This window comes from Ipomoea triloba, chromosome 8, assembly GCF_003576645.1.
Source record: "Ipomoea triloba cultivar NCNSP0323 chromosome 8, ASM357664v1".
Lineage (NCBI taxonomy): Eukaryota > Viridiplantae > Streptophyta > Magnoliopsida > Solanales > Convolvulaceae > Ipomoea > Ipomoea triloba.
Genome location: NC_044923.1, coordinates 4,886,613 through 4,901,461, shown reverse-complemented (window position 1 = coordinate 4,901,461; position 14,849 = coordinate 4,886,613). Strand labels below are relative to the sequence as shown.

Genomic DNA, 14,849 nt, shown 5'->3' with positions numbered 1-14,849 from the left:
TACAAGTTTTCTCTGAGAATTAATTACGCTCCTTAATGAAATAAAGTAGGATAAATTGTTCTAGTAATGTACATCAAAATATACCACCAAGCAATTTACTTTAGACTATTTAACTTTTTTTTTTTTTTAGTACTACAATCTAACCCTAAACATAGTATCTGCTCAAACAACATGATAATACCAACATTTTTGATTGTGATGGGACTCGAACCTGAGACCTTCTATTTAGAATGGTAACAGTGATGCCATCAGACCACAAGGTACTTGGCTTTTTTTTTCGAATACTTAATTGCATCATATTCCTCAATGAGATGAAGTAGAAAGCCTGAGATTTCATTAATAAATAAATTATCCTAGTATTTTGCATCAAAACACCACCAACAATCAACCTACTTTGAATTGCACAAATTTTCTTTAGCGACTCATCAATTGCACTCCTCAATGAAATAAAATGAAAAGTTGTAAATTTCTATATCAATTCATAAATCACCAGTATTTTTTTTTTTTGTCATAATCAAATATTAAATACTCTATTTTAATTCCTTCATAAATGCAATGCATAACCTAAAAACACTTGGAAACATAACCATAAAGTCAAGTGTAATTTCTTCCACACTCTACCTGCAATAATCATCATGTGTGCACAAAAGGGGGGCAAAAGGCATATAAATCTATTGAATTCAAAACATTTAATTGATTAAAAATAAATTTGAAATTGGCTTACTGTTTCAGCTGTATATATAACTTCCTGAATTTCAATCTTTAGGGAAGTACTGTTGCTTTGATCTGAGCTGGTTGATGAAGGCCAGGGAATGCAATTAGCAAAATGAAACCCTTCAACTAAAATTAGGATTTCAAGTAACGGTTATTAATTAAAATAGCTTTAAATGGCATGTTATGTGTCAAATTGAGACAATGTTTTGAGTTGGGTTTACTTTTAAGTGAGAAATTTAATTTGATATATTATACATTTAAATCAGATAATGTGTAAATGAGAAATCGATCTCAAATTATAGCCATCAAGTTGAGAATTTTGGAGCTTAGCTTTGAAATGCTTTTGTAAGTAACGTTTGTTCTAATTCACTGAATAATATATTTGAGTGCTTGAATATATTATTCTAATTCATTGTATCTTGGAAAACTGAAATGTGCATAGGACCGTTAAAAGGAAGTGAATTAGTTTTAACGAAAGTGTAAATGTATCACACACCTTAGATCAACCGTGTTTTTAAAAAAATTGTTTTGAATTTACTTGAAAGTTCCTAAAAAAACTTATGAAATTCAAGCTAAATATTCTTAAATTTCGTTCAAAAAAAAAAAAAAAGAATGATTGAGAATTTGGGCCTTAGTAAGATCAAATTTATTTTAAATTTAATATTGGAGATAAATATATCTTGTAAAATTATAGAGAAATAAAATTTTCATTATTCTGAAAAAAAAAAACAATTAAATTAAAAAGATAAAACTCCTAGGCCTTTGGTAAATATTGAAGGGGGCTAAGGCTAGGCCCATACATAGAGACTCCTAAAAGAGTTGGGCCCTTCTAACTTTTCTTGCCCACTTTACTATGAAGCTATGAAAAATCTTTTTTTTTTTTTTTTGTTTTGTTTTTTGGTAATAAGGATGGAATAGGTCAATTACAATTAGATATTTACAATTTTTTATTAGACCTGAAACTTGTTAAAACTGTACAATTAATTAATTTAACAAGTTACCAAAAGGTAACCAGTCAGTTTTTTCTTACATGACATCTTACGTGGAATCCTATTCATAATTTTTTTTTAAATAAACTTTTCAGCGATGGAGAAGTTGGCACCGACTTCTCTATCAAGATTTTTCGTGGTCCTTAACCACTTTGATTTTAACATCATCGCTTCAATCTCACTATCACCATTATCTCAAAAAGAGTTTAGACTATTAATTGTGAATTTATAGGCCTGAAAATGGTTAGTGGCAAGTGGGCAATGATTTTTAACGTGCTATTATAGGTTAAATAGGTTAATTGCATCATTTTAACAAGTGTAAGGGTCTAATTAGATTTTTTTTAGTTCGATGATTTAATTACACTTTGGTATATAGTTGGATGGTTTATTTGATCATTATCCTTTTTTTAGGAAGTATTAAAAGAGTTAAGTGTTGCAAAAATCATAGCTAAGCGTCGATTAATCGGCACCTAGGTGCTAGGCGCCAGTTGGCCGCCTAGCTTATCACTATAATCGGTGGTCTAGGTGGTCCAGTCAGCAGATTAGCTATTGTTCTTTTTTTTTTTTTTTTAAATGGGTTATTTCACTCAGAATAAACATTGTTTTGAGTGAAATAATCCAAAATTGTTCAAACTCTAAATATTTTTAGGTTAATATTTAATATTGTACTATTAACTATTAAAGTATTAAATAATATATAATTATTAGTCTTAAAAAATTAAAAGAAATTTATACAAACTTTTTAAAAATAAAAAAAATACACGAACGCCCAAAAAGCGTCTAATGATTTTTTTTCAACCATGAATTAAAACCACTATCCACTTGCCACTAGCCATTTTTAGACCTATAAGTTCACAATTAATAGACCTATAATACAGAGTAATAATTTTTATCAAGATCTCAGTGCCTATAATTATACCTAAATTTTTAAAAATAGTCGGGATTGTTACCACTATTGTTCCAACCACTCTCCGAAACACATATTCAATATATAGCTATCGTTAACATCGTAACTCAAGAAATGCTTGTTTTAGTAGCATATTAATCAAGAACTACACGCCTTTATTTAGACAAACTTGTAAAGATATATAAACATGTTAAAATAATATTAATTAGTTGGTTTGCTATTGTAAAGTCTAAATCACAATATTTTAAAGAATAATTTCTTGTTGTTTTCTTCCCAACGAGGGGTCGGAGAATCCTAGGGAGGATTATGACTCCAATCTCATCCAATAAATGAGGAACATCCAATTTACAAGTACAGATTTACAAGTTATAACAGCCAACCCATAAGACATATGACATATGACTTGACTTCTTGTATAGTGTCATTAGATTAATTAATTAACCAACTATATAAATTTGATTTGACTTGTTAAGTGTTGCTTGCACTGCATTCAATAAGTCATTACTCAATAAGATTAAAGATGGTTTGATCTCAGCATCACTCTTTATCTAATTTGATGACCTAATCATTTTTGTATACTTGCTATAGTTTCGAATGTATTGAATTAAATATTGTTCTAAATAATATATTTTATGGTATATATTATTACTTAATGAATTATTTAACTTACTATAAATTAATTAAATTAAATAGACTCATTTTATTAAAAAAAAAATGATCAAATTAACCCCTAAAGTCAAACGAATAATGCAATTGAGCATATTAAAAAAAGTTTCATTCAAACTCCTTAAATAGATAAAAATGTTTAATTGAGTTCTAATGTAACATGCTATGCAGGATAATGCTTACGAGGATGACATGTGTCATCTTTTTTTTTTTTTTTTTTTTGTTTTAACAAAATTTTGTTTCTTATTTTAATTTTTTGATTTTTTAAAATACAACTACTAAAAAAAATTGTTAATGGTCCAAATTTAGACGACAACTATGGCCGTCATTTTAGAACATCAATAGATGTCTATTCAATGAGATAGTCGGTGCTTAAAAAAACAAAACAAACAATCGGTGCTAGTATTAAAAAATTCAAAAAAAAATCGGTGCTAAATATGTTGAATACAATGTAAATGAACATTTTTGTCGATTTAGGGAGTTTCAATGGAGTTCTTTTTTTTTTTTTGTTTTGTTTTTTGTTTTGTTTTACTTAGATGACTCAATTGCACTATCTGCTTGATTCAAGTGATCAATTTGACTAGTTATCCTTTATTTATGATACAAAAGTGATAGTAAATATACGTACTCTGACTTAACCGACCCGGATGTGGGCTCGGTGGGTCGGATGCTTTCCAAGAGCCGACCGCCCGAACGTAACCCGGCATCCCCAGGGGTTATCTACGTTTTCGAGCGCGAGGGTCGGCTGTGGCCCTTGATTGACAGATGGCTATCCCATCGGTGCCGCCACTTGCTACCTCTCATCTTGGGCGGGAGGTCGACGATTGCATGTCCGCCACGTGCTTGTCATGCCTAAGCGACGGAGCCTAGCCTTTTCCCTCTTATAAATAGCGCATTAATGAGGAGAGAGAGAGGGACTTTTGGACTGATTCTCAACATTAGCCTAGAGACTGCTCGGACAGTAGGAAGGCCCACTGCCGACCACCCGAGCCTCTACGCCACGTTGTATATCCAGTCGACACTTTAACTCAAATTAATAAAAGAGACTGTATTTGTCCTTTAGCTCCGTATCTTCGTATTTTACGTTATAAAAAAGATTAAAAAGAAAGATTGAGTATTAGTAATGGTTAATGATCAATGATGTATACTAATTAAATATATGTATTCAAAGTACAATTCACTCGATTGATTAATTAATTCAAAATAAAATGATAGTTTAACTTGATTGACAGCCACAAGAGGTTTAGTTTCAACTTACCTATACCAAACCTTTAAGGAAGGAGTGGCACTTTTAATATACATATGAAAATGTTACTTTACGTTCTTCATTGATAAAATAAAAGTATAACAATACAACATTATATTAAAAAATAAAAAATAAAATAAAAAAGTAAACATCCAAATAATTAATGTAATGAAACATGTGAGAAAAGGACTCCCTGAATTTGGGAGTACGTGAGGGGTGGAGGACAAAATAAATAACTTGCCTTTGGCTTTAAGGAGTGTCGAGTTCAGTAATTAATAAAGGGACTAGGGAAGATGGGGCTAATTTTCTAAGGGCTTTTTTTTTTTTTTTTTTTAAATTTTTTTAATTTTTTAAACATGACAAAAATATTAAAGTAATAAATAAATAAATACAATTTTATACATTTTTATGTATAGTAAAATAAAATTATTATTTTAGAGTTAATTTCATCAAAGATCTATTGTCTTTGGTGCAGTGGTAATTTCAAATTTAGTCACAAACTATCATTTTGTCATTTAACATCCCAGATTATTTTTTTTGGACACTTTTAGTTTTTCTCATGAATTTTAATATTTTTAGTAAGGACATTTTTGTCTCTTCATATTTTTCTTTTGTTATGTTTCCGGTTTCAACCAGTTTAATTTGTTTTAGACTTTAGGTAACTTTTGATTTTTAGTAACCATATTTTTCAACCGATTTTAGTAAAGTTCTAAACTAATTAAACCGGTTGAAACTGGAAAAAATAACAAAAGAAAAATATGAAGAGACAAAAATGTCCTTATTAAAAATAGAAAAAGTCATGAGAGTACTAAAAGTGTCCAAAAAAGAATAGTCTGGGATGTTAAATGGTAAAAACGATAGTTTAAGACTAAATTTAGAATTACCACAAAAAACAAGGACCTCTGATGAAATTAACTCTATTATTTTACTTATAAAAATGTTACTTACTCTTCTTCTTAGTACTCAACATTTTTACTTTTTAACATTGTATACTTTTAAATATTAAAATATTCATCCGGTGTCTTGATTAACACTCCCACATGGATGATGGGAGTGGGTTCGAGTCTCAGTGGAGGCAACTGTTGACTCTTTTTGCTTCATTAGGTTGAGAAAGTAGCTATGAACAGATACTACATTGTAACAGAGTCAGTAGCACTCAAAAAAAATATTAAAATATTCATCACATATGGGTTGTAGTTTTCAAATCAAACAATTAAGACTTAAAATAAGATATATTATAATGTAAATTTTATTTTATATATACAACTTAGGAGGAAAATGTTATCAAATAAATAAGCTATGCAAATCTAGAAAGGAAACGACCTAGCAGTAATTAGTAACGATCCTAGATTATATGGAGGGTCATGGAAAACTAATGTATAAGTGTGGTTGTGATGGCGGGAGTTAGTAGTTAAATGGATCTCAGGTGATACCTTGCCTCGAGATCCCCTAGACAATCTATTAGAGGCCGGAATGCAAACGTGTTATAAGAAAGCCCATGCAATTCATGTCGTTAGAAAGAAAAATTACGTAATGAATCATTTTGCAAAGCTACTTTCCTTATGTTATATACGGCCGTCGAATGCATGTGTTGTCTATCCTATCATCTGTCAAGAGGATAAGATTAGCCTTGCTTAACCTAAAAAGCTCTTGATTTGAGCAAATAATGTTTGCTCACTTTGCTTCTTATGGGGAGCAACCCTTTGTTCCATCCCTCCGCGCACACACGCACACATAGATGTATATATTAAGAATACTTATCAAGCTCTATCTAACAAATACTTAAAAGAGAAATTAAGCGCATTAAAAAAAATGTGAAAGCTACCTAAGTGGCAAGACCAAGACGCTCGCGGCCGTGAGGTCCTGAGTTCGAAACCGTCTGCCACCCGGGTTTGAGCCGGTCAGCTATGGGCAACCTAGGCTGGTTAACCTCCTTGTGGTCCTTTGCCGGCTAGGATCACAGGGCGAGGGTTTACTCACATACTCGGAAGAGGAGTGGGGTTTGCCTCGATAAACCCAATAATGAGTTGTCACCATAGGATCATAATTGGTGGTATTTGGTACCACATGCAATGACCAAAATCAACCAATTTGCACATTAGTGTTACACATCCATTTCCCATTGCTAAAGACACATTGCATCATATCATACTATCTAGAAAGTGGGATAGATGTTGATGCATCAATGAAGAAATCTAGGGTCTGCATGCATCCAACATCCAAGGATAGCAGGAATCCAACTCATGTATTTGTTCTTTGATTTTGTCCAATTGAATTGTTTTATTCCCTCTTTCTTGATAATATAATCCACTAAATGCAAGAAAAAAAAACACTTAGATAATATTCTTTATTTGGACTTTTTGAAGCTCAGACATAAAGACCAACCAATTTTTCTTATTGAAAACATGAAGTGAATAAATTAAAAAGGAAAACAATATTCAATTCAATCCTGAAGGGAACAACATTCTTGAGGATAATAAGCAATGGGATTCTTTATCATCTGCAGAAACCACAAGCTCCGAATAAAGTGACGAATACCCAAATAGGCTACGGAATTGGAACTGGCATATATCCACTATGAAACACAAGTAAACTATGGTCTCTATCATCTTATGCTAAAAAAAATTATATTATTTGTTTCACTGCATGCGTTTCAAGGTTGACCATGATATTATATCAATGGAACTAGATTTTTCGATTTAGAAATCAAATAAAAAAAAATTAACTCAAACCATACGAATCACATAGTAATAACACTGATGGATATATATGCTGGAGATGGGTCTGGAGCAAACCAACCCGATTAGGCAGATCAACAAGTTGAACCCGACCGGTCCCAAGTCAGTTGTTATTATGCAGTGGACCATGGTCCATAGTGCTATGTGGACCATGGTCGTCAAGACATCAAATGAAACTTTAGTATAATTAAAATGATGTTTCAGTGTTGCTAAAATGAAACTACTGTGTGTGGAAAATGAAACTAAAAACAGAGTTCATTTATTAACGTATATTGTTAAATAAAACTATAGTATAATTAAAATGATACTTTAGTATTGTTAAAATGAAACTAGTGTGTGAAAATGAAACTAAAATCTAGAGCTAGCCATACAATAACATATATTGTTAAATGAACGTGGAGTGTAATTAAAACAATACTTTAGCATTATTATAATTAAACTAGTGTGTGAAAAATGAAACTACAAAATAGAGCTCATACAATAATGTATATTGTCACATGAAATTGTAGCATAATTAAAATGATATTTTGCTTTACTATAATGAAACTAGTGTGTGTGAAAAATGAAACTAAAAAACATAACAATATTGTCAAATGAAACTAAAGTGTAATTAAAATAATACTTATTCCATAGACCACATTACTCTATGGATCCACAATCTCGGGGCAGAGCCCAGCGCTCGACCTGATCGGCTAGTCAAGACCTGACTAATTAACATATAAAAATGGGCATACCCACACATTACCTCTCCTCTATCTCTCTCTTCAGGTGAGAGAGAGAAAAAAAATCCTTGAAAATTACTACCCGTTTACGTACACCTAGCAGGCTCGACTAATTAACATATATAGCTTCTCCTTTCTTCCGGCCTCCGTTACGAACCACACAAAAAACCCTCACTTGCCGGGCATACCTACACATTCTCTCCTCTATCTCTCTTCCACTTTACAAAAACCCAAAAAAAAAAAAAACATTAAAAGGGTTGTTCTACAGCATATATTGGTCTTAACTAATTAACCTTTATTCTTCAATGCTGATCGATTCCTTAGACTTGTGCACTAATTTTATTGGGTTAGACTTAATGAAAATAACCCATCAATGTGTACTGTTCTTATGATACACGTGAATTATTGTTATGGCGTTATTAGCTTTCGGTGATTTTGGGGGGTTACGTTGAATATCAATTGTAGCCATTATTCTACTTTACACAAAAAGTATGTTGCTTTTATGATTCTATTTTATTGTAAATATTTATTTAGTATGAAGTCAAACTTTGCACAGTTCGATGATTACAATGACAACCACTACAAAAATTAAGAAATTAAGGTGTTGATGTGTAATTTGTGAGTTATTACACAAATTAAAAATAGAGTTTACTTAGTGTACATTTTTAAATAATAATTGCGCATCTCTTTCGTCACCGAAAAAAAGAAGAAGAAATTATGGTGTAGAATACTTTTTAAAGATTATTTATTTTTGTAATAAGAATAATGTAGAGATTATGATTTTTTTTGGTAAACATTAAAATGTGAGTCAAGATTAAGGGGGTGTTTGGAACCCAGGAAAATGAGTCATTTTTCATAAAACATTTTTATTTCTAGTGTTTGGTTGCATTCCAAAAAATTGTCTTTCTGTATTTGGTTCATTTTCTGAAAAATAAGTAGAATTGTATAATTAAAATTTTCATTATTGTTAACTAAAAAAGATTTGACAACAACTATGTTTTGCCCAACTTTTTTTTTTTTTCAAATAACAAACATATATTTTTTTTAAAAAAGTACTGGCTTGTACTAGTTTTCGGCGGAAACCAATATGGTTTCGTCAGAAACCAGTCAAGGTAGAAAGCGGAGGACAGCGGAAGAAAGCCGATGAAGCATTCTTAGAAGAAACCAGGAAGAAGAAGTAGTTGGATCCATAAAATGACTTCTCCAAAAAAAAGAAAAAGTCATTTTACAGAAAAACCAAGCTATTTCCTTTGATCGGAACTCATTTCCCGTTGACTTTAATTTTCCACCATCTCTCAAACACTGAAAACCCGAAAAATAATTTTCAGAAATTATTTTCCAGATTTCAAATAGAAATTTTGACAGAATTAATATTCCATGATGCATAGGATCTTTCTTTATTTAGTGGGTATGGGTATAAGTGTATTATTAGTCAATTCCCTTAGCTAGCTTAATTTGCATGATGCGTAGAACTTTTATTAAAGAGTAATTGAGTGGCTCATCTTAAGTGAGTTTTATGCAATGGCAATTGGCATTGACTTTGTTGGGATATGGGTCCCAAGCTTAAGCCATTCCCCATGGCCATGGGGATGAGCTAATGGAGCAGTGTAGAATGGACTATGGGCTTGGACCAAGGAGAATTTTATTCCAGTCCAAAGGAGTCTAGTGGCTTGGTGAAGAGAAGTATCCTACTTTGGGAGTAGGGAAGAATTTCACATGCCCTCTTAGTCTAAGACAACTATCTAGATTCCATAATTGAGCTAGGACTTGTAATAACCTATAACTAGAGTTTTGCCTCCATAGTTGCATTGGTAGCTCACTCCTATATCTATTGAATTTAATATAATAATATTGTATTATTTCATATTTTACTCTTTATTATATTGCTTACGAGTCTTTAATCTTGAGATTGATTCCTTAACCTATACCTTAAGGGGCCGTTTGGTTCACGGAATCTTAGATTACCTCAGGTAATAGGATTACCTTCGGGAAGGTAATGTGAGATTTCGGGAATGTAAGATTACCTGATGTGTTTGGTTAAAGTTCTGGGAATGTAATATTAACTTGTTTGGTTGAAGGTTATATTTTAGGTTATATTATATCAATTACTTAAATGCCCTCATAGAAATTGAAAGGTGTAAACTACAAGTTTTTTTTTTTCCATATTTCAAAATTTAACAATATGCTTCTAATAATAATAATAATAATACAACAAATAATAATAATAATAATAATAATAATAATAATAATAATAATAAGGAATGTGTATAAGCACTAGAAATAAATCCAATGAAGATATGAATGTATATAAAAGTAGCGTCCGTGTCTGTGTCTATGAATAAAAGAGCTATATAAATGAAATAAAAGAGGCATATAAATGAGGGCAATTTTGGAATATTGAAAAGTAATCTCACATTACCTAAACAAAACTTGGTAATCAGATTACCTCAAATATACCCCCATTTCCTACGTGGCAGTAATGTTATATTACCTTCCATCTCATATTACCTAAACCAAACATAGTAATCTTACATTACCTTTTTCAGATTACCGGGGTAATCTCAGATCCCTTGAACCAAACGCCCCCTAAGAATCATAACTTCAACATACCTAAATTTGCATGTAGTAATAATAATAATAATATAATTAGAATCCGGCCATTATAATATTGTAGAGCTAAAATTTTACCTACAGTTATTATATCACTAGTAATATTTGTGACTAGTAAAAATGAGGTGTTACTTGATTTCATATAACTAATCACGAGAGAAACAAACTATATACAGTCTCAGCGACTCAGCCATCACAAAAGTTACGTTAAGTATTCATATTTATTCAATCATATTGAGTAAACTTGGTTCGTTGTATGTGGTGAGATTGTGGTTGTTAAAGAGGAGGTTATAAAATTTGACTTCAATTATATCACTCTCATTGAAATTTTATCCCTCAAGTTGTACTTTTTACAATTGATACATTAACATTTTTTTGGTTGGTCCAATAAAAATATCAAACTAAAGGGAAAGCTCATTAAGTAATTAAGGAAAAAGTAATATAAAAGGTTAACACAATGATTAGAAATTAAGTACAAAGTAATTAGCAAGATGGTTTTCAATTACATCAAGTTGAAAAGCACTGTAACATAAAGACAATAAAATATTAAAGTTCTCGTGCGGAATGGTCACGCGCTTGATTTTTTTTTTTTTGGATAACCTAGATTTCATGGTTTCGTTAAATTATACCTTGGATTCCACGCCCATGAGAAGGTAAATCAAGCAAATCTAGCTTCAAAAATCAACACTAAACTATCTAGCTACTTCTGCACACAAGGAGTCCATCGCAAACTCCAACTCCAATGTTCGTGACATGGATTGAACCCTTAATGCAACACGAAGCAAATCTTATGTGAGACTTCTTATCTACTAGACTATTGTGGATATAATACTATGAAAGTATTATTCCCTGAAAATAACAAACACAAGAACGAAAGGGAAAAGGGTTAGTTCGAGTTGTGGGAAACACATTTTCCTTAAAACCTTATTTGTTACTTCCCTTTGGTGCTAGGAACGTTAAAACAAACTATGACTCAATGTTTGAGCACTCAAACAAATGAGCCCGCCATACTAGAACACTAGTATGAATATTTGAGGATGATGTGTAGGGTTTCAAAGGGAGAAAGCTTTAGATTTCAAGTGTTGTAAAATCCCCCGACACATCCAAAGGTATATAGGGGTGAAATTTAATAACATTTAACCATGACATTAACACTGGTTTAAAAACCTGCTGTAACCTTCATAACAAGCAAATATTTATTTTGGAAATTAATTCTAAAAATTAAAATTATAATTACTTCATCAAACCTTTTTAGGCTCATTTTAGGCTTTGATTTGCACCCCCTCCCTGGACGCAAGAGAGAACTTTTATGCTAGCTATACAATTCAACCTCCATCCACAAGGGACTTGTATATATAGTGGTGCAAATCTACTTCTTTTTCTAATGTGGGACAAATGCTTCTTTCAAGTATTTCCACCTTCATTTTTCAACTCAACTGAGTGTATTTTGACAATCAATTTCTCATTCACCCTATCCATTTTGAGTGTACAATACATTGATCTCTTTGTTTCACAACGAAGAATTTAAATTCACTTTGACCCGACCCAAATTGGAGGCGGACCCCACATATATTTGTACTACAAAATAGGCACTTACAATGGCATTTTATGCTATTTTTTCTAACATAGACTATTTTTTCACACCCTTTCGGTCAAACCCATGTCACACGATTTGTCTAATGCAATTTACCTCTTATATGTAATTTTCATGGTATTACATAAGAGCGGAGTTTGACTAATGCAAATCCTCAGATAGTGGTTACGAGTTTTCCTTTTCACCCAAAAAGAAAGTATTAAACATTTGTTTAGTATCAAAATAGTTTTTAATATTTTGAGAAAGAGTAATGCTATACACCCCTGATGTAAATATATCTAGTCGATTAAATCTATGAAGTGAGTACCACGAAAACGTGTGCATAAGCAGGGGAATTGGGCAAATTATATCGTGGACTATGGTCCACAATGCATTGTGGACCATGATCATAACTGATACTGCAGTTGTGTTGAACGGATACTGCAGTTGCGTTGAAAAGATACTGCAGTTGTGTTGAAAGGAAACTGCAGTTGCACGGAACAAAAGCCGTTCATCCGTTCCACACAACTGCAGTATCCGTTCAACACAGCTGCAGTATCTTTTCAACACAATTGCAGTATCCGTTCAACACAACTGTAGTTCCAGATGAATGACACGACCTCTGTTCCGTACAACTGCAGTTCCTTTTCAACACAACTGCAGTATCCTTTCAATACAACTACAATATCCTTTCAATACAACTGTAGTATCAACCATGGCCCATGGTCCACAGTATAAGTACTGGGGGAATTGAGCACCATGGCATCTTTGATTAATTAGAAATAATCACAAGATTTTATCACTAAATTAATTAAAATTAAAATGGCTCCCCATTTCTAAACCAATAACCATCCATGTTTTACCCTTAACCAGAGAGGAAATCTCCAATTTATATGCCATAACATACTTGGACAACTAGGTTAGAAGAATCCTACAAAATCTTTCCTTGGGAAACTAATATCTTCCATGTGACTCCATTGTATCTATTCCAAACAAGTATTGTAGGCATATGTTGATCAAATAAGAATAAGGAAATTAAACAAGTATTTTAGGCATATGTTGATCAAATAAGAATAAGGAAACTAAACAAGCAATATTCATTAATTTAATTTTTTAAAAATAAATCTACAGGTATATAAAGTCATTTTTAAATATAGTTATGCATTCTTGAAATATTTAGAAATTGATAATCTTGCATTCATATATGTCAGGATACTGAATAATAATTTGATAAATTATAAAACACTAAGTTAAAAATATACATTAGATATTAGACTATTCACGCAATGCGCGTGTGGTTATTAGTAATTTTTTTTAAAGTTCTCTCTACTTTCCTCATTATTATCTTTCCTTCCATTCACACCATATTTTAACTTTCCAATACATATCAAAGTATGTGTACATATTTCACACCATACCGTAAAATAGGGGAACGTATTGTGTTTTATTTTTTAATTTTTTGTTGGAAACATATACTAGTGTTAGATTATTTATTTTCACATTGATGATTTAGATTTAATTATATTGAAAATAAAATTGTAAAGTTACTTATCTTTTGAAGAAATTCTTTTTTGACTAATAAATTGAAAAGCATTGTAGTGATGAAATCAGATAATATTCCACGTCACATGCGTAGTCTGAAATGGTGGAGGTGTCGGGTCGGCGGGTCGGGTTTGGAGGATGAATTCATGCACCCGCGGGTACTATAAAGCCAATGTAACCGTCCATATTGAGGCGCTGTATTTCAGCAACAATTTTACTGTACGCATTTTGTTCGCACTCTTCTTCTTCTTCTTCTCTTTCATATTAACAACTCTCTCTCTCTTTCTTTCTCTCTCTATATCTCTCTATATATATATATGTGTGTGTGTGTGTTTATATAGGGTCGCGCATTTGTATGTGATCACTTTGGGGTTCTCTTAGATTCTGCGGACGGAAATAATCTCCGGATAATCCGAATTCAAATCGGTTAAATAAAAATTTTCCGAACGGGAGGGGAGGAATAAGGCGAAAATATAATTAGTTATTGATTTGATTTTTCATTTTTTAAAATAAGAAATTGAATTAGGGATTTTATTTTTGTTAGCGTGTGTGTGTGTGTGTGTATATAAAAGGCAGCCTAGTGAGGTGTTTTTTTTTTTTTAATTTATTTTTAATCTTGGGAATGAAGATGGGAGGTGGGATTGTTNTTTATTTTTAATCTTGGGAATGAAGATGGGAGGTGGGATTGTTGGGTTTGAGGAGGTGGTGGAAGAGGAGCGGCGGGAGAGAAGGGAAGAAATGGGGGAGATTGCGGCGGCGCAGAAGAAGTATGCGGTGGTGGGCGGAGGGTTTCCGCAGGCGCAGCCGGGGAAGGTGGTGGTGGTGGGTTATGCTCTTACTTCTAAGAAAGTTAAGAGCTTTTTGCAGCCCAAGCTTGAAAGTTTAGCTAGGTATTTTTTTTTCCTGTTTTTTTTGGTTAAAGTTTGAAGTGCCTAAGCATGGATTTTTTTTCTTGTTAATGTGGAAAAATAAAATAATACGGAGTAATTTTTATGGATTTTAAGTTTTCTATGTGAAGGCTCTAGAGTATATGTTTCATTTACTCTGGGATTTGTTTGAATGCTTCATCATGCCAAGAAATTGCTTTTCTTTCTTTTAGAACTAATTTTCTGTACTTTTTTTTTGGGGGGGGGGGGGTGATT

The 14,849-nt window shown here is 32.1% G+C and overlaps 1 protein-coding gene across 2 annotated transcripts in view; it reads left to right on the top strand.

Moving 5' to 3' along the window:
* Positions 1-13,907: 13,907 nt before the first annotated feature.
* The window catches only part of LOC116027417 (inositol-tetrakisphosphate 1-kinase 3-like), a 6,336-nt gene continuing 5,394 nt past the window's right edge, over positions 13,908-14,849 (top strand). Inside the window, exons 1-2 of one of the 2 annotated variants that reach the window (XM_031269036.1) lie at positions 13,908-14,342; positions 14,387-14,597. In XM_031269036.1, the coding sequence (XP_031124896.1) occupies positions 14,330-14,342; positions 14,387-14,597 (224 nt within the window). In that variant the 5' untranslated portion in view covers positions 13,908-14,329. Of the gene's footprint in view, positions 14,343-14,364; positions 14,598-14,849 lie in introns of those variants that run through there. The other variant, XM_031269035.1, reaches the window with a different exon arrangement.